Source organism: Scatophagus argus, chromosome 20, assembly GCF_020382885.2.
Source record: "Scatophagus argus isolate fScaArg1 chromosome 20, fScaArg1.pri, whole genome shotgun sequence".
NCBI lineage: Eukaryota > Metazoa > Chordata > Actinopteri > Scatophagidae > Scatophagus > Scatophagus argus.
The window spans coordinates 824,993-843,139 of NC_058512.1; the positions used below are offsets into that span (position 1 = coordinate 824,993).

An 18,147-nucleotide genomic window follows, 5' to 3' on the forward strand; every position below is an offset into this window, starting at 1 on the left:
CACATTTGCGGATCGTCATTTCAGATGTAAAGCATAGCACTTCATATTATTACTCATATTGCTGTAATTGTGTGGGCAAATTCTACTGACTCTTCACTTTTGTTTTTGAAACTTTTAATGCCAGTAAAGCCATTTTGATTTTAACTAAATGTAAAAAGATCTCGAAACAAACAAAGACACAAATTGCAGATTTTTCTGTGGTTTGTCCAAGTGGTGCTGCCGTACATGATTCTCCAAGATGGCGGACACGCTCTCGGACGGTAAGAAAAGTGTGTTAGCATGCTAACCTTAGCTTATCTGAAAAGGCTGCTGATCTCAGCACAGCCTCACAGAGCGGCTAACGTGACTGTGGGCTCTTTCTAAACTTTTCTTTTGTAGTTTATTCACTTTATTAATTGTCTAAAGGGTTTTCTCTCTCTCTCTCTCTCTTTATTTTGTCTGTTTTGTGATCCTGAAATAAAGTTTTCCTCCTGACTGGCGTTCTTGCAGTTTCACACAGCGGAGTGTTTCCCAGCTGCCGGAGGTGAGCACACCTGAACGATGCGGAGGAGGCCGCTCGTCGGACGTCAGGTAGCGGGCCCTGACGCTGAGGTGAGGAGGCTCACGTCGCAGTGTGACAGATGGCTGAGGGTCACTGTGGTGTCACTTCACACCTCCAACAAGCCTGAACAAACACTGATGAAGGTATTTACTGCTCACAGACCGTCTGTGCTACTGCAGTAAAAGTACTAGTACCACACTCTGTTATATATAATATAAATATTTTCTGTATAAATAAATGAGCTAAGTCCTCTGTTAGCCCTGCAGTGGAGAAACTCACATTAAACAATCTTAAATAAATAATAAAGGTCCTGCATTTGAATTTGTCCTTAAACAAATATAATGGCATCAGTATGGGTTTCAGAACAATATCTCTGCATTATAAATATAAATGCTATTACCGGTCTTTAATAATACTTCATATCTTAATTTAACAGTTGATTTTGTGTTATTAATGTGAATCTGGAAAGTAACTAAAGTTATCACATACATTTAGTAAAGTAAAACGTGCAGTATTTGCATACAAACGGAAGTGGTCCAAAGTGTTAAGTAGCAGTTCAAAGGTTCAGACAGAAGCAGTTTGGTGCGGAGGAAAGCTTTCAGTCTGGGGGTCATTTTTATGTTCAGCTGCGCCATCTGGTGGCTCAACTGCGAACTGCAGAAAGTGGAGCATGAAAGTCATTCTGCACTTCACACCAGTACAGTTATTTAGTATTACAGGAGTAGTACTATCTATTACAGTATATTGCATATATCTCTATATAATACAGTTACTGTGAGTATATTATCATTGTGTTTTTATATTATTGTGCCATGTATCTGATATGTATTCATTACTGTACATGTGTGTGTTTTGTTGATAAATCCCGACGTGATCCGTGCAGTCATCGTAAAGAAAATCCCACGAGCCAAACTGAATCATACAGCGTTATTTATTTCTAACACAAAGACATCATAACCGCCCCTCATTTAAACATACAACTGATGAAGTGATGGCAGACCAGCGAAAAGGCCGCGAACAGGAGTCACAAAGAGCCCCACGACCAGCATGAGGCGTCTCCTGACCGCCGCAGCCCCTCCTCCGCTCGCACTACATTAAATATAACAGCCTCATAAGTTAAAATAAATATCAATCACCATCACTGCAGTAGGCCTCTTTTCAAATGTCTGCAACGCAGGTTTCTCAGTGAAGCTCGTGAAGCCCCAGAATCAGAATAAAAATAAGAATAATAACACGTGGTAGTAATCATCACCATCTAGAGCTTTTGGCTGTAAAGGGTCACCGCTGTGAGATCTGCATGTGAGTGTTAGTGTGTCGTCTAGTTTTTGGCTTTAGCCCCTCCCTCCACGGCGTCCACAGATCTCTTCCTGGCGAACAGGTGGGTGGGGTCTCGGCCTCTGAAGCCCGGCTGGATGTTGAACACGGGCATGTTTCTCCAGCTGGAGGGGTTGTTGTAAGCTCCGGAGGTGGAGCCGGTGGTGCAGGCCTTGTTCTGGACCAGCTGCAGGAAGGTCTCCATGTCGGGCCCTAATCTGGCCACGAGGCCCGCCCTCACCGCCGTCACCGTCTGCTCGTCGCAGGCCTGCAGCGTCTGCAGCAGAGTGCTGTAGTATCTGGACGACAGGACAAAACAGGAAGTGAGCAAGCTTGCGTTCTTAGGTGTTGGTGGTGTTATGGTCACCACCTGCATGAAGGTGATTGGATGTCGTGGTGTGTTCATGTAGTGTTGTAATAATTTGAAAAAGATTAGTTCCTGACTGGGAATTGGCGTAAATGAAACGACAAATGAGAACCACGACTTGCTGACTGACGTGAGCTGGTGGGTAAAATGTTTGGTTGATTAGAAACGTTTTGTTACTTCAGGTACCACAAATCAAGTTGTGCTGAACTTCTTCCTGTCGCAGTTGATGTTGCAGTTGGTCACTGCCCCCTAGTGGTCTGGAGTTTAAGCGCAGTCCAAAATGAACCACACCCACAAATCTTTGAACTGAAGAAGTGTCACAAAAGAAAACTTTGCGATACTCATCAGTATTTTAGTGAAGTAAATATACTTCATTGTTGCAAGTTAGCAATGTCACAATGAGCATGTTAGCACATAGCTCACTGTGTCTAAGTGCGACCTCACAGCGCTGTTAGCATGGCTGTTATAGGTCTAATCTTTGTAGCTGTTGATGTTTCTCTGTAGTGTGTGAGACAGGTGTGTGTGTGTGTGTGTGTGTGTGTGTGCACGTCAGTCATCATTCCTCACCTGTTGGGGAAGTGAGTCGGCACCTGCACCACCTCTCCGATGGCATCAGGGTTAGTTCGAGCCACAGTGCAGATGTCCAGACTGGTGTAACACTCCTCTTGCACCTGTAACGAGACACAAACTGATCGGGCACAGAACAGACGGGAACTGAGGAGAACTGAGGAGAACAGACGGGAACTGAGGAGAACAGACGGGAACTGAGGAGAACAGACGGGAACTGAGGAGAACTGAGGAGAACAGACGGGAACTGAAAAGAACTGAGGAGAACAGACGGGAACTGAGGAGAACAGACGGGAACTGAGGAGAACAGACAGGAACTGAGGAGAACAGACGGGAACTGAGGAGAACAGACAGGAACAGACGGGAACTGAGGAGAACAGACGGGAACTGAGGAGAACAGACGGGAACTGAGGAGAACAGACGGGAACTGAGGAGAACAGACAGGAACTGAGGAGAACAGACGGGAACTGAGGAGAACAGACAGGAACAGACGGGAACTGAGGGTTGTTTCGTCTGACTGCTCACACACCTCAGCGATCATCCTCTGGAAGATGTTGCAGCGGCGGATGGTTTGGAAAACCTTCGCTGTGATTCCCTGCGAGATGCAGTGCAGACTTTTCTTCACAAACGTTTTACCCTGTGGAGCAACACGCAGCAGGTCAGACAGACAGTCAGACAGACAGATAGACAGACAGGCGGACTGAAGGACAGACTGACCTCGGTGTTAAAGGAAGCGGCCGTGTGGAGGAAGAGTTCACAGATTTCATGCATCCCGTCTGTGTCGCAGGTGGAGTTTTCCAGACAGGAGAAGAATCCACAGCCCACAGCCACGGCCCCGTTCAAACATCTGGCCACATCAGCTGCAAGTGCGCGCACACACACACACACACACACACACACACGAGTCAGGTACGGGACAGTGCGGCAGCTGCAGGATTCATCAACATCCTGCTGTTGTCACGTCTTTAGGTTGACTAAAACACTGCAGACGTCCTTTAACGAGAAGCGCGACTTTACTGCGGATCAGGACTTCAAGCACGTTTTACTCCAAGTACTACAGTAAACATTTTGTACACTTTGTACTGAGTTTTATCTGCTCCTCAGCCAACAGTTTGCATCAATTTCAGAGTCATGCAGTCATCTTGGAGACACTTCAGGTGTTTCTCATCAGTGATGGAATGAACGGAAACCAAAGGAGGGAGGAGTAACTAAGCGAAAAGACTCCATCACAACTTCCACACTTCCTGTTTCATCAAAAATGTGTCAGAACTTACAATAACCAAGAAGTAACAGAGTACAGTTTACTCAAGTACTGTACTTCAATGCACATTTGAGTATTTCCATTTTCTTATGCTTTACAAAAAGATTTTTTTAGTCACTACATTTATTTGATAACTTTAGTTAACTCCGCAGTTTGGATCAATTCAGTGTTGACAACACTGATAAAACACGAGCACATTAACGTGAAAAATGCTGAATATGGGCTGTGAGTATGATGAGGACAATGAAGCAACCGACAGTCCGGAGCTCAGCATGATTACAGACACATTCAGATGATTCAGAGCAAAAACAGCAGAGGAGCAGCCGACACGTTTTCACACGCTCAAACTCCCTCACAAAACTCAATCTTCATGGTCTGACAGTCCGCCGAAGGTCTCAGCTGACACATGGATGTAGTGAAGTACAAGTACAGCATGTACCCCTGACCTGCAGCAGCAGTGGGAAGTTAAAAGTAGCATTAAAAACAAAAGACATCATCAAGCTCCTCCTGGGCGGTGAGAAACACCCTGACAGGAGCGGGACTCACTCGGGCTGTTGGCGGAGAATCGGGCCCGGCGGGGCGCAGCCTCCTCCGGCAGCAGCTCGAAGCAGGCGGCGCAGCTGAGGCCGAGCAGCAGCAGCAGCAGGAGCGGAGCGGAGCCGGGCATCATGTCGTCTCTCTGGGTGTTCTGGGTGTGCAGTCTGTCCCGCCTGTCCCACCGCGCCGTCCACACCTGCTATTTCTATCACGTCCGCTCGGGACGGACCAATCAGAGCGCGCCGTTAATGGCTCGCTCTCGGATGTAATTAACCCACACAGATAATTGATGTTTCCACACACCACAGGGTACACGAACTTCCGAGCAGCAGCGAACTCACCAGATAATTTTAGATGTTCTCCCTCTTTTAAAACTCAACTCAGTACTAACTGTTGGTACTGCTAATACTGCTGCTAGGTATCGTGGTACTGTGTTTTAACAGGAAGTTTTAAGGTGGTTTAATGTACAACTGCGGGATGTTTTATTGAAATGAGTTTGATCTTCCGCCTGACTCGTGGCTCGACTTGTCTGATAAACTTTCTGAAAATAGCGGGACAAGAAGGAGGCAGGATGCGTCAGTTTCTAATTCCAGTCACGTCTGTTGTTTTTCCTGTGAAGTGGTTCAGTTAAGGAGAAAAAGCCGTAAACACAGCAGGAAGCGTTTTAATGTGCTACAGCACGAAAAGTACCAGTACAACTGTGAAAATACTGCAATACACGTCCTGCTTCCAAAACCCGAAGTACAAGTACGTAAAACGTCCCCTGGCAGTGTTTTACTGCTACATCTGATGTTTTTTGGATTAATTTTACTTCTGTGCGTGTTTAAGCTTACTTGAGCTACTTTACGTACACTTAGTTTTGTCCAGTGGTTCCCAACCTGAGGGGTCGGGCGCCTCTAGAGGGCCGCCAGGTGAACCTGAGGGGTCGCAGCATTAACTGTAGAGGAAACTCAAACCGAAGTTCAGTCTGTCTTCACTGGCTTTGTTTAAATGAAACCAGGTGAGAAGTTTGGAGGAGTCAAATATCACTCCTTTTTAGGCATGTTGAGAAATATGAATAATTTTCTTACCTGCCATCAGCCATCTTTGTCAGTAATTCACTTACTTGCATCATGAAGATAAACTGAAGTGAGTTCTGATTTAAATCAGATTCATGCTCACTTTGGTCAAAAAGGGCCATAAAATCTAATCTGTGTGTCAGACAGCCAAAAGCTTAATGTTTGTCTTTTATGTTTTATGCTCTTCATGATATCTTTTTTCAAAATAAGAGTTCACTGCTATTCAAAATAAAGTCATCACAGATTACATTTGTTTGTGCCGTTATGTGGACTCAGACAGAACACACGTCCCTGTTGTCAGCGTAAACTTTATTTATTATCGTCCTCCAAAGGAAACGAGGTTCACAGGCAGACATTAAACGCACAACAACACACTGACGACGGTGAACGGCGACAACCGAGCATCAAAGACGTGAAGGCGACATGCGTTCATTTAATACAAACACAGACGAGTTCAGGAAGATCCCGACGTGAGCAGCACAGATCCACAATCACATAAAACCCACAGATCGGAAAACATGAATATTTAAAAACAAACAACAGTCTGTGGTTTTTAAGTCACTATAAGGTTTTTGTAAGGTCATTTTCATTGATGTAACCGTCACTTTCCCAAAATGTCAAACTTCACCTTTGCGAAATGAAGTTTGTGTAACTTTGATTTTCATGTGTTTGTGTAGTTTGAACAAATCTTTTGTTCGTGTTTCATGTCTCACAATGTTGCTGCCAAAGGCGAGTTAACGTCCGCCTGCCCATTGATTGGCTGGAAACCAACTGCGTCTTTGTAGGAAATGTGGAAAAATCTGTGTGTCTTATCTGGCCGTCAGTAATCAGTAAACGGTGGGAGAGTCGTTAGTGGAGGCGGCTGCGTTTCCATCACGGTTCACCACAGGAACCAGTGAACCTCGCACGACTCCGCTGACTTCAGTCGGCTGGAGGTCACCAGGCGCTGATAAACATCTCCCAGCACTCACACCTCACCTCATCGAACCAGAGCCTTGTGGGAAGGAGGATCGGCTTCCTCCAGGCAAATCTCCATCTTTAATTAACTCCCCGATTCAAACCGAACGCAGTGGAAAAAAGTCATCATAAGTCACTTCAGTCACTTACAGAAAACCACAGTGAAGGTGACGTCATTGTCAGAGTGCTGAAAAGTCAGACGATGTGTTTCAGCAGAACACCACAGTAAAGTATAAATAGTTTAAAGCTCCTCCATACTGAAGTATACAACACAAAGACACAAACTATAAAAGAGTCAGTCAGAAAATATTCTCAAAACAGGACATGAAAATGTAGCTCGTGTGTTGACAAACTGTGATTTCAGCACAGCTAAAGTGTTAGCAACAATAACTGAAGCTAATTCAAACATGGAGGAAACAGTCAGTCTGTCTGTGTGGACTGTGTCTGTCAGTCTGTCTGTGTGGGCTGTCAGTCTGTCTGTGTGGACTGTGTCAGTCTGTCTGTGTGGACTGTCAGTCTGTCTGTGTGGACTGTGTCTGTCAGTCTGTCTGTGTGGACTGTCAGTCTGTCTGTGTGGGCTGTCAGTCTGTCTGTGTGGACTGTGTCAGTCTGTCTGTGTGGACTGTGTCTGTCAGTCTGTCTGTGTGGGCTGTCAGTCTGTCTGTGTGAACTGTCAGTCTGTCTGTGTGGACTGTGTCAGTCTGTCTGTGTGGACTGTCAGTCTGTCTGTGTGGACTGTGTCTGTCAGTCTGTCTGTGTGGGCTGTCAGTCTGTCTGTGTGGACTGTGTCTGTCAGTCTGTCTGTGTGGACTGTGTCTGTCAGTCTGTCTGTGTGGGTTTTGTGTCTGTCAGTCTGTCTGTGTGGACTGTGTCTGTCAGTCTGTCTGTGTGGACTGTCAGTCTGTCTGTGTGGACTGTCAGTCTGTGTGGACTGTGTCTTTAATCCCTGTGGAAAACACTGACTTTGATAAAACTTTATTGGACCTTTTGTATCACACTGTGTACTCGTGTTCAGTTCTGACGTCCCGCTAAAACTCCAGGTCCCAGCCAGACTCTTCATCAGGAGGAGGGTCTTCCGCGTCCTCGGCGAAATAGTCAAAGTTGCTGTTGTCCAACGGCCCGTCCACCTGGCAGAAGGACAGAGGACGTTAATGCTCTCACCTGCGTACTCTTACTGCACAGAGACGCGGAAGAATACGCACTGCGGGGGTGTATGGAGAGTCTATGGTCCCCTGACGGAGGCCGTCCCAGTTGAAGCCCTCAAACCACCTGAAGGACAAGGACATGTTGCCATGACAACAGCCTAATCTCCTGCAGAGAGCACTCAGAATGATGAATCATGAGAAGCATCTTTACTGTCTCACTTGTGTTTCTGGATATCCTTCACTCCATTTTTCTGATTCCCCAGCCTCTCTGAAGGATTGTCCCTGAGACACACACAGACACACACACACACACACGGTGAACACATCTGTCACATCTGTCAGCGGTCTCTTTACCCGTGCTGTTAAGGCGGAATGACAACCTGCAGAGCCGTTTGACGAGGTTGGCAGCACTCTTGGTGATCTTCTTGGGAAACTCGATCATGTCGATGCCTCTCAGGATGATGTTATAGGTCTTCATGGGATCAGAGCCTGAAAATGGAGGACTGGAGACAGAGAGTGGACGCCAAAGGTGGTTTCATTATTTCAGCACAGATCCCACACTAGCACTGATGTGAACACACTCCTCCACATCTGGTGAAATGTACTCACCTGCCGCTGAGCAGCTCGAAGACCAGTATTCCCAGAGACCAGCAGTCAGCTGAACTGTCGTGGCCTTTGTTCAGGATGATCTCAGGGGCGACGTACTCAGGAGTCCCACAAAAGGTCCACGTCTTCTTACCCAGACCAACCTTCTTAGCAAAGCCAAAGTCCACCTGGACAACACGATCACATCGTGAACATTTTCTGTGTGAAATAGCTGACTCACGTTGTTGTGTTACTCGTGGAAGACACGTGGTGTGTCCGCACCAGCTTGGCGTATCCTCTGTGGTCCAGGATGATGTTCTCAGGTTTGAGGTCTCTGTAGATGATCCCTCTGGAGTGCAGGAAGGCCAGCGCCTCTATGACACAGCCGGTGTAGAACCGAGTGGTGCTGTCGTCAAACGACCCCCTGAAAGACGAAGGAGCGACGCTGAGGACTTCGTCGTCCTTCAGAGGTGAAAACACAAACGCACACGATCACACACCTGTCTCGCAGGAGCGTCCACAGTTCTCCTCCGAGGCAAGCCTCCAGAAGCATGTAGAGGTATTTGGAGTCCCTGAAAGTCCGATACAACCTGCAGGACGACGGGAGAGTCTGACATTTAAAAGAACTGTTTTATATGAAAACCCAAATCCCCAAAGTACACATGCGACACGTAAGATCACGTATGGGCAGAGCCTACGTGGTTCACGACTCAGTTTGAATGGCGTCGGACCTGATGATGAATGGACTGTGAGCCTCCATCATGATGCGGCGCTCGGACAGGATGTGGCCCTGCTGGCTGGTGTCCACGATGTGACGCTTCTTCAACACTTTGAGGGCAAACGATCGACTGGTGTCATTCTTGAAGTGCACCTAAACACAAGATCACCCGTTCAGCACAGACGAGAATATCATGCATGTACAAATTATCATCCACGCATACACCCACCAGCTCCACGCGACTGAAGCCTCCCATCCCCAGAGTGCAGACGATATTGAAATCACTGAGTGACACCCTGGAGAAGAAATCTGCCTCCACCTGCAGTCTGCACAGTGAAGGACGTGTGGAGGAGAAAGAAATTACATGATGAACGTGCAAATTTAACTCAAACTTTAAATACATTTTCTGCAAATGTGGCAGAAGGAAATGTGATGTTCCCTTCACTCCTGTGGATATCAGTTTATGGGGACAAACAGCAGGTGGAGCTATTTCTCCAGCCGTTAAACCACTGAATATGATTTGATGTGACCAGCCGGGCTGCTGCTGGTGGATGAGCCAGTGAATGAAAGACGACTTCTGTCCTCTGCCTGAACCTCCCTCAGTCAGTTCAGTCTTCAGGCGTGTTGGAGGTGTTTCCGACCTCGTGAGATTTAATGTAAAGTGACTCAGGTGTTTAGTCAGGCAGGTGAATGTGTGAAGGACATTACCATAACGAGTCTTAAAGGGGCCCGAACTTGTTCACCCGACCTTCCGCAGCAGCTGTTACGCGAGCCTTTTACATACATGAACACAAAAATATGAATGAACTCACTTTGCCTTGACTTCATCGCTGTCATACTGCTTGTTGCTGACATCATCCAGTCCTCCAATCAGCTGCTTGAATGACCTGTGACAAACATATAAATGCAACACAAAGACGCCTTTGAAAAGTGAGTGCAAAGCGTCCGCAGCCTCCGTCGGCGTATAAAACTGATATTTATGGTTAACAAAGATCCCCTCTCACTCTCTGTCGATGACCAGACATGTGACGTCTCCCACAGCCGTGACGCTGGCTGTACGAACGTCCTCTCTGCAACGGAGACGAAGAGACGACAACACAAGGCTCAGTCTGCGTTACTGACCAACTGTGTGCTTTTTGAATCCTGAACCCTGTATAGTCACTTCGAATGCCTCAGCAGCATTTTGCAGAGGATTTTAATGTTCTTCGTGCTTCCCAGGAAGTCGTGTCTTCCATTCTTTTCCTCATGAAAGTTCTAAGAGGCTAAAACCTGGTTTGAAACTGGTACCATCTGAGTGAGGTTAAACTAAGTGTAGTGAGTACAAAAGGAAAAAGAAATCTTGACTTGTTGTTTTGTGCTTTGGACTTGTGTGTGGTGACAGCTCTGTGTGTGTGTGTGTGTGTGTGTGTGTGTGTGTGTGTGTGTGTGTCTCACCCTTTCAGAGCCTGCTCTCCAAACCAGTCCCCTTTACAGAGGGTCTTGACGGTCACCTGCTCGTCACTGGTCGAGCTCTGCTGAGAGACGTTTACCTGTGGACATCACAGTAACACAGTTAGGAGCTAAAACTGTCCTCCAGATGTTGTGAAATCCATTATCCGTCCTTTATCGGACGTTTGGCTTTGATTTTCAGCAGTGTGTGAAGCTGGTGGACGCACCAGTTGTTAATCGGTCTAATTTGTCTTTAATAACTCATTATGGGATGTGGCGGGTGTGTGATGGACGACGACGGAGGACGTGACTTCTCAGCGCTGCTTTCATCCTTCCCCGCTTTCCCTTTGTGTTTTCCTCTCTGTTAATTGCTTTATTTTCACCTCCTAACAAGTCCATGGTTGTTTCGTCATTCCTCTTCCTCACCTGTCCTTCGCTGATGATGAAGAATGTGTCTCCGGTGGCTCCCTGACGGATAATGTAATCAGAGTCGCTGTAATGAGTCTGAGGGAGAGCAGAGAGAGATGAGAATCATGTGTACACAATACCTCAGATCACCGAACTGGATGTTTCCAACCATTTGTATCTGTCAGGAGGAGGAACAGATGGCAGAAACAGATATCTGAGAGCGAGTGCTTATAATAGAAAGTGTTTGGAAATCGTCACCTCCTCCAAAACATCAGCCAGTTTGCTGAGAACGTCCTCAGGTAGCGACTGGAAAGAGGGAACGCTGGCAGGAGAGTTCAGAGTGAGAGATGTGAGTCATCCTCATGTGGTGAGAGCTTCAAACAGTGAAGTGGAGAGCGTTGGGTATGAGCTGTACCTGCGGAGGAAGTCCGTGTACTGGGAATGTTTGATGAGACCCGTCCTCATCATGATGGTCTGGAAACACTGCCGGTCAATCGCCCAGAGTTTGATGTCAGTCAGGGCTGCAGACACACAAAGACACGCGAAAGGCTCAAGGCGCTCAGTTTATTCTGCCGCCCGGGTTGCTAAAAGCACACGACTGTGTGGATGATTTGAAATGTTTCACATCAGAAAAGACGCTGAACAAGTTTCCAAAAGCCACATCAGGGTTTGAATGTAGAGGCTGACTGTGAGCCGTTCTTCATCTGTGTGATTTTATGTATACGACAAGAGTCCTCACTGCTGCCAAAAAACAGAAAAGAAAATGTCAGCCTGATCAGACTGGAGGGCCTGTAACATCAGCATCAGCACTGACACATCAGATTAGTTTTCTCAGTCCTCAGGGAGGTAAAGGTGTTCAGTCAGACATGACAGAGTCATCATGTGTCAGTGCTTCACAGGATAGTTAGTTAGTTAACTGCTTTATCTGAGCAGGAACTGACATCCAGACCTGTTTACATGAATTGTTTCCACATTAAAGCGCTGAAAGTGAGTCAGCCAGTGGGAAAGATATTCTGCTTCTGAATAACCTGAATGTGAAAAATGTGTTTCAAGGTATAATACTGATAATGTAACTGTGTTAATGTTCAACTGAGAGCTGCTTTAAAAGCTCTGAAGGTCAAATGTGGCCATGATATCATACACCACCAGCCAAGAGAAATGTGTTTTTATGTGCGAGACATTCACGTCATAGTCAAAGAGTACAGCTTCAGGTGGCAGATCCAGACACAGTTTGAGTCAGTGCTACCTAAAGGATCACTTCTCCTGACAGGAAACTGTCCAGGACATCCCAGAGGAAAGATACGTAAAGGCTATGCGTCTGTCAAGTCAACAAGCTTACATTATTCTAAAGCTTATATCCTGTGCAGTGGAGCTGCGGTATTTTTAGTTTGGTCCAGTTTGGTCCATCTGCTAACGTGGAGGGGGACGGGTTTATGAGTTGTACTGAGGCCAGCCACCAGGGGGCGATGCAGATGTATTGCCTTCATGTGGTCCATCTTTATATACAGTGCTGGATCCTAACCCATACCCTGACCTAAACTTAATCTAAACCTGTACGTGAAAACCAAGTCGTGATGCGGCCCATCCTGTGTGTCCTCACGGTGCAGGAATGTCCTCACTACAAACGTCCAAAACCACAGCGGAAACTGAGGCTGCGTTGATGTTTATCTCCCACAGTTGTGATCCCATCAAAGGTTTAATGTGACAGCCTTTGACATCCTGCTGCTGCTGCTGCTTCACAGTGTTCAAACCCAGCAGGGCACGTCACTCTGAACTGGTTTTCTCCGACTGTCAACCGCCATGTCGCTATAGCAACATCCGCCATCAAGTCTTCACACTGTACTCTCATGTTTATTTACATGCAAATCCACTAATGCTGGCCCTGTGTGCTCACCGTCCCCCACACCCTGCCTCGTCCTCCACCAGTTTCATTATCATAATTCACTACTCCGCAGAGCCCTTCACGCACAGTGTGGAGTGCTTTTCATGTTGCTCGTTCCACAAACACGACTTCGTTTTACAGTTTAAAGCAACACACCATCAATTCGCCATCCGTGGTTCTGGAGAGAGCAAATCGTTTTTCAAGATGACTTGATGGTTATCTCAGCTCAGACTGGGAGCGGAGGATTCAAACTGCCGGCCCAGCAGAGACATTCAGCCTCAGAGATGAGTTTGTGAGGACAGTCGATCCAGCTGGAAAATTTATCTTTTCCATTTTGATTTTCAGTCTTAAAATAATCATTACGTATTCAAGAGCATAAACAACTGCTTCTTCTTTCATGACAAAATCAGGTTACACACAATCTACTTTTCTCTGTCAGTAGATTTGAAATGTGCACTGAGCTGGGGACCTTTGGCCAGAGTGGCTGTTTCCCCCCGCATCCAGTCTTTGTGCTAAGCTAAGCTAAGCTAACACACTGTTGGCTGTAGCTTCATGTTTAGCTCATGGACATGAGAAAGGAGCCAATATTCTCATCTTCCTCTCAGCAATAACGCCAATGAGTGTATCTCCGCTAAAGGGTGAACTATTCCTTTAAGTTTATAAAGAGGACAAACGGCAGATGCCAGCAACACGATCGCTCACTTGGACTCGTGTTTGAGTCACCTGATGAAGTTCAATTTTCGCCCTCTTTTAGCTCAGTTTTTGGCCTCCGCCTCCTCCTGAGGAGAATTTGTGAGTCTTAAGCTGCTGAAGGCTCCGCCGTGTTGACCAGCTCGTCTCCGACTGAATCCAAAACATTAAAGTTACATCTGAAAACTGAAAGAAGCTGTGCCGAGCTGAGGGAGGCTGCAGAGATGGTGATACATCCAGAGTTAATGTGAAAACAGCAACTGACGCTGCTTTAATGCTTCACATGAAACACTCAAGAAGACAAACTTCAGCCCAGGAAATATTACAGCAAACTCCACATGAACTTTAGCTTGACTGAGAGGCTGATTTCTTTGGTGCTTTCTCTTTCACTCGCTTGAATAACACTGAACAGCACAAGGACGGCGGCTGAAAGAGTCGCACTCACAGAGAAAGTTAAAGATAAATGAGTTACTCAGAACTGGATGACATCTGTTTTCATCTCGCACAAAGCAGCAACAACATTCTCCCATCAGTGATCCTGTGCTCAGTGTTTAGGTGTCACCTGTTTGGCCAAATAAATACAGAAAATGCTGGAGTTTTAATATCAAATTCCCTCTTTTCTCCTCTTGAAAATATTTGTTGACTCATCTTGAACTCAGACGAATCAGATGTGATTCAGGGAGACCAGATGAACATGACGGGCAGATCAAACCAAACCGTCCTGCTGCGAATCAGATGACATGAATGATGACTGCGCGTAAAGATGGACGCCTCCACTTCCTGTCACTCTCACAACAGTGAAGTGAAGCAGAACCAAAATGCAGCAAATTGTGTTTGCTTGAAGCGAGGGTACGTTTTATTGCTTCTGAATGCATTTCCTCATTTGGAGCTCACACTTCAAGCCTCCAAGGATGAAAAGTGTTCATGTGGCAGCTTAGCCCTTAAAGGGTCAGTTCACCCAAAGCGCACACACTGAAAGGACACTGAACCACGCTGACATCCGGATAAGATGGCGGGAGAACCACATGTTCACGAGTGTGCAGGGATGATGATGTGTGTGGTCGACCTTCATCGCCGTATTTGTCAGTGAATGATGAATAAATGTACCGTTTAAGTGTTTTCACAGTCTGAATTGTATTGCATTGAATTTTGTTTCCAGCAGCTCTGATGGATGTTGTGGCCTTCACTGGTGATGTCGTGCTGACACGTCTGTAACAGTGTGTGTGTGTGTGTGTGTGTGTGTGTTTACCTGTCACAGATGCTGTGCGGGTGCAGTTATACAGGATGGCCAGTTCTCCAAACACTTTTCCTGGGCCGATGGCGCACAGTTTCTTCCCCTGTTTGGTCACCTCGACCATCCCCTCTGTGAACACACGTTCACGCCAGGCAGTGAGGAGAACTGAACGCCAGCGTCATCATGCTAACACCCTGACACGCTGCTGCTGCTGCTGCTGCTGAAGCTGAGCTGAGGACTAAACTGAACACAGCTGGTTGATGTGAGAGCAACACAACACAGCAGCCTTCCAGTCAAAGTGTTTGAAAGAGCGAACAGGAAGTAAACCAAGACGAGACTCGGGACGGAACTGGACCGACTGTCTGTTGTTTATGTAGTGTGTGTGTGTGTGTGTGTGGAAGCGGCCACACTGTTTCATCAGAGGACACACTAAAACACCCAGCAGACGGTGACCTCACCATGACATCACCTCACCTACTGGTATAATGTATCCTCTGCTGTTTCCTGTGCATCAGGCCTCCTCCACATCCTACTGAGTCACGTGGCGTCTGTGGTGGAGCCTGTTTACTCCGCCGCTCAGCCCGTCTTTGTGTTCAGACAAATGGGCTGTCCGTCCATATCAGTCCAGCTCCCTGTTTCACCTTAGATTACTTCTGCACCGCTGAGCAGGACGCACTTCAGTCTAACTATCACTTACTGTTAGCTCCGTCGCTAACAGGCCTCAGTGGTTTCTGTGACTCAGTCCCCTGATCCTGATCCTGATCCTGATCCTGATCTTGTGTGTCTGTGTTCAGTGAGCGCGACTGCATCAACTGACACAACACTCTGTGGTGTCTGTAGCGCTAAAGGCTCCAGTTTGGGCATTTTAAACTGAACATCTCTGGGCTGTGGACTGCCGGTCAGAGAAAACAAAGGCACAGTACGTAATTTCTGTCCGTCCATCAAAATAAAGAAAACCAAAAACACAGTTTGATGATGCGGTGGGGGAGTGAAGGAATGTTCACAGACGAGGTGACGTCTGAAAGCTTAATTCACGTTACGTTAAGTCACGACTTCCTTCCCCACTCTGTGACTCACCTACAGCGACAGGAAGTGAAACGCACGGTTAGCTTGAATGAACCTGCAGGTTTCTGTGGGTTTGAACTTTGTTGGAAACGACACAAATACACAACTCAACAACACATGTAACAAACTCTGCCTGTTTTTTGTCATTTTAATGCCGGAAATGTTATTATGTCTTTAAAAGAGTCGGCATATGAATGTCGACTATATGGAACCCGATCCTGGTCTTACCCTCCAGGACGTAGACTGTGGAGCCGTCGTCCCCCTCCTGGATGACGCAGCAGCCCTTCGCCAGGCTGGTGGGATGCATGCAGTCCATGATGGTGAGGATCTGCACACACACGAGCCCACAGGTGAGTCTGAAGTTAGACATGAGTGGGGTGACGGGCGCACATGCGTCTTTACCTGCCCGTGTTCCAGATGTTTCATGAAGTCGTTGTCCATTAGAGCCTTCTGGATCAGCTCACTAGACCTGCAGATACACAGTAAAGGTCAGAGAGGTGAGTGTGTGTGTGTGAGAGAGAGAGAGTGTGTGTGTCTGTGAGTGTGTGTGTGTGAGAGAGAGAGAGTGTGTGTGTCTGTGAGTGTGTGTGTGTGAGAGAGAGTGTGTGTGCGTGTGTGTGTGAGAGAGAAAGTGTGTGTGTGTGTCTGTCTGTGAGTGTGTGTGAGTGTGAGAGAGAGAGTGTGTGTCTGTGAGTGTGTGTGCGTGTGTGTGAGAGAGAGTGTGTGTGTCTGTGAGTGTGTGTGCGTGTGTGTGTGTGAGAGAGAAAGTGTGTGTGTGTGTCTGTCTGTGAGTGTGTGTGTGAGTGTGAGAGAGAGAGTGTGTCTGTCTGTGAGTGTGAGAGAGAGAGAGAGTGTCTGTCTGTGAGTGTGTGTGTGTGTGTGTGAGAGAGAGTGTGTGTGTCTGTGAGTGTGTGTGCGTGTGTGTGTGTGAGAGAGAAAGTGTGTGTGTGTCTGTCTGTGAGTGTGTGTGTGTGTGAGAGAGAGTGTGTCTGTCTGTGAGTGTGTGTGCGTGTGTGTGAGAGAGAGTGTGTCTGTCTGTGTGCGTGTGTGTGAGAGAGAGAGAGAGAGAGAGTGTGTGTGTGTGTGTGTGGCTTCCTGTGCTCACTCTTTGGACTTGCAGTAGCTGGTGAGGGTGACGTCGGTGAGCTGTGAGGGGTCCAGCGCTGTGGGCTCTGCAGAGATGGCCTGTCTCTTGGTGCGCTGAGGTTCATCTGGTCCTGCTGGATTCTGAACTGCTGCTGCTGAAAGACACGCCAGAGAGACAACAGCGAAGAAGATTTTTGTGTGAGCTGGTCCTTTAACAGCTTTGGATTCAAGTTTGTTCATCTTTCCGACCATAAAGAAAACACAGCGGAAATGAAGAAGTGATGTGTTCAGGCTCTGGGTATCAAACGGACAAAACAAATCATGTTGCTTCATAATAAACACTCGGTGGATATTTATAGGCAGAATTTGTTTAGGCCGTTAAATAAACCACTCGGCGTTTCCTGCAAGTCAGCAGAGGAATTCAGAGCGACTGATTATCAAAAGCAGCTTGTTTCGTCACCTCCGTGTTTGTGGCTCTCGTGTCACCTGAGCGCACCTGAACACACACCTGTGCCGGCCGACTCCCCGCTGCTGAGCGCGTGCGGTGAGGCGCTGCGGTGTCGGTCCAGCTCGACCTGCAGCTGCCTGATCAGGTCGTCTTTGGTGTCCAGCTCGAGCTCCAGCTCGTCGATGAGGGCGTCTCTCTGCCGCAGCTCCTCGATCTTCAGCTGCAGGGCGAGCTGGAGGTCCCTCAGGGTGCCGCCGCTCTTCGACACTGCAGCCATGTACAAATACTGTGAAGATATACTGCAGGAGGAGCAGGGCGGGGTTAGGAACGTAGGACAGCTGCAGGTGGGACGTAGCCAAGTCAGTCTGCAAAAGTACTCTACTTTAGTACAGAACTTATAGTACTTATACTTGAGTTACTGCTCTTTTATACTTGTACTCCATACATCTCTGAGGCAACGAATGCACCTTGTACTCCACTGCTGTCGTTTTATAAGTTACGTCCCTTTGGCACATTTTGGATTATTAATTCAGAATCAACAAGTAAACTGTTATTAGAGATTCAAATAAAACTTTATTGATCTCAGGTGGAAATGCACGAGCTCCCCCGCAGTGTGTGGGGTGACTAAACCGAGCTTAATTAGACTGAGACTAAACAGCACGAGCACGTTAATTATCACACAGTCGGTCTGAACTGGAGTGTGAGCCTGTTTGTAATTCAGTGTTTCTGCTGTTTTCAGGCTGCGAAAGTAAAAGTACCAGTAAATATTTCAGTGACACCACAACACAGAGGAGTTAACGAGCCCGTCGTCTGCAGTCTGTAATCTGAAGCTTCATCGTTTACTCACTTTTACAGT

At 47.1% G+C, this 18,147-nt stretch overlaps 2 protein-coding genes and 1 long non-coding RNA gene across 8 annotated transcripts; 1 reads left to right on the top strand and 2 right to left on the bottom strand.

The window, feature by feature from the left end:
• The first annotated feature begins 27 nt into the window (after positions 1-27).
• Positions 28-17,481, top strand: LOC124051204. 2 transcript variants are annotated; one of them, XR_006841787.1, is made up of 5 exons: positions 28-260; positions 463-684; positions 15,993-16,107; positions 16,202-16,254; positions 16,878-17,481. It is a non-coding gene; the product is annotated as an uncharacterized LOC124051204 (long non-coding RNA). The 2 variants fall into 2 exon arrangements; XR_006841786.1 differs by having other exon boundaries at positions 490-684.
• Positions 1,455-4,758, bottom strand: stc1l (stanniocalcin 1, like). Its single transcript, XM_046374281.1, has 5 exons — positions 4,597-4,758; positions 3,507-3,649; positions 3,319-3,426; positions 2,790-2,893; positions 1,455-2,154 (listed from the first exon to the last, which is right to left on the bottom strand). Exons 1-5 carry the CDS (start codon positions 4,718-4,720, stop codon positions 1,860-1,862), a joined length of 774 nt encoding a protein of 257 aa, XP_046230237.1. The 5' UTR covers positions 4,721-4,758; the 3' UTR covers positions 1,455-1,859.
• LOC124051199 (cGMP-dependent protein kinase 1-like) lies at positions 7,564-17,754 on the bottom strand. Of its 5 annotated transcripts, none has more exons than XM_046374276.1 (20): positions 17,352-17,754; positions 16,863-16,995; positions 16,160-16,226; positions 15,986-16,085; positions 14,708-14,821; positions 11,302-11,407; positions 11,145-11,208; positions 10,905-10,982; positions 10,485-10,579; positions 10,055-10,120; positions 9,863-9,937; positions 9,280-9,376; positions 9,064-9,203; positions 8,833-8,922; positions 8,615-8,756; positions 8,357-8,520; positions 8,128-8,250; positions 7,967-8,029; positions 7,805-7,871; positions 7,564-7,729 (listed from the first exon to the last, which is right to left on the bottom strand). In XM_046374276.1, exons 1-20 carry the CDS (start codon positions 17,566-17,568, stop codon positions 7,631-7,633), a joined length of 2,100 nt encoding a protein of 699 aa, XP_046230232.1. In that variant the 5' UTR covers positions 17,569-17,754; the 3' UTR covers positions 7,564-7,630. The 5 variants fall into 5 exon arrangements, with proteins under 5 accessions (XP_046230232.1, XP_046230231.1, XP_046230230.1 ...); XM_046374275.1 differs by having other exon boundaries at positions 16,863-16,998; XM_046374274.1 differs by having other exon boundaries at positions 17,340-17,754.
• Positions 17,755-18,147: the final 393 nt, after the last annotated feature.

Bases quoted from the DNA above. Each gene is read 5' to 3' on its own strand.
- stc1l (XM_046374281.1), bottom strand. From the start codon at position 4,720: ATGATGCCCGGCTCCGCTCCGCTCCTGCTGCTGCTGCTGCTCGGCCTC. The intron at 3,427-3,506 runs GTCAGTCTGTCC...GTTGCTCCACAG, and splicing joins CCGCTTCCTTTAACACCGAG to GGTAAAACGTTTGTGAAGAA. The intron at 2,894-3,318 runs GTGTGTGAGCAG...GTCTCGTTACAG, and splicing joins TCCAGAGGATGATCGCTGAG to GTGCAAGAGGAGTGTTACAC.
- LOC124051199 (XM_046374272.1), bottom strand. From the start codon at position 17,568: ATGGCTGCAGTGTCGAAGAGCGGCGGCACCCTGAGGGACCTCCAGCTC. The intron at 9,377-9,862 runs GTGAGTTCATTC...TTCACTGTGCAG, and splicing joins AGCGATGAAGTCAAGGCAAA to ACTGCAGGTGGAGGCAGATT. The intron at 8,923-9,063 runs GTCCGACGCCAT...GTCGTCCTGCAG, and splicing joins CACAGTCCATTCATCATCAG to GTTGTATCGGACTTTCAGGG.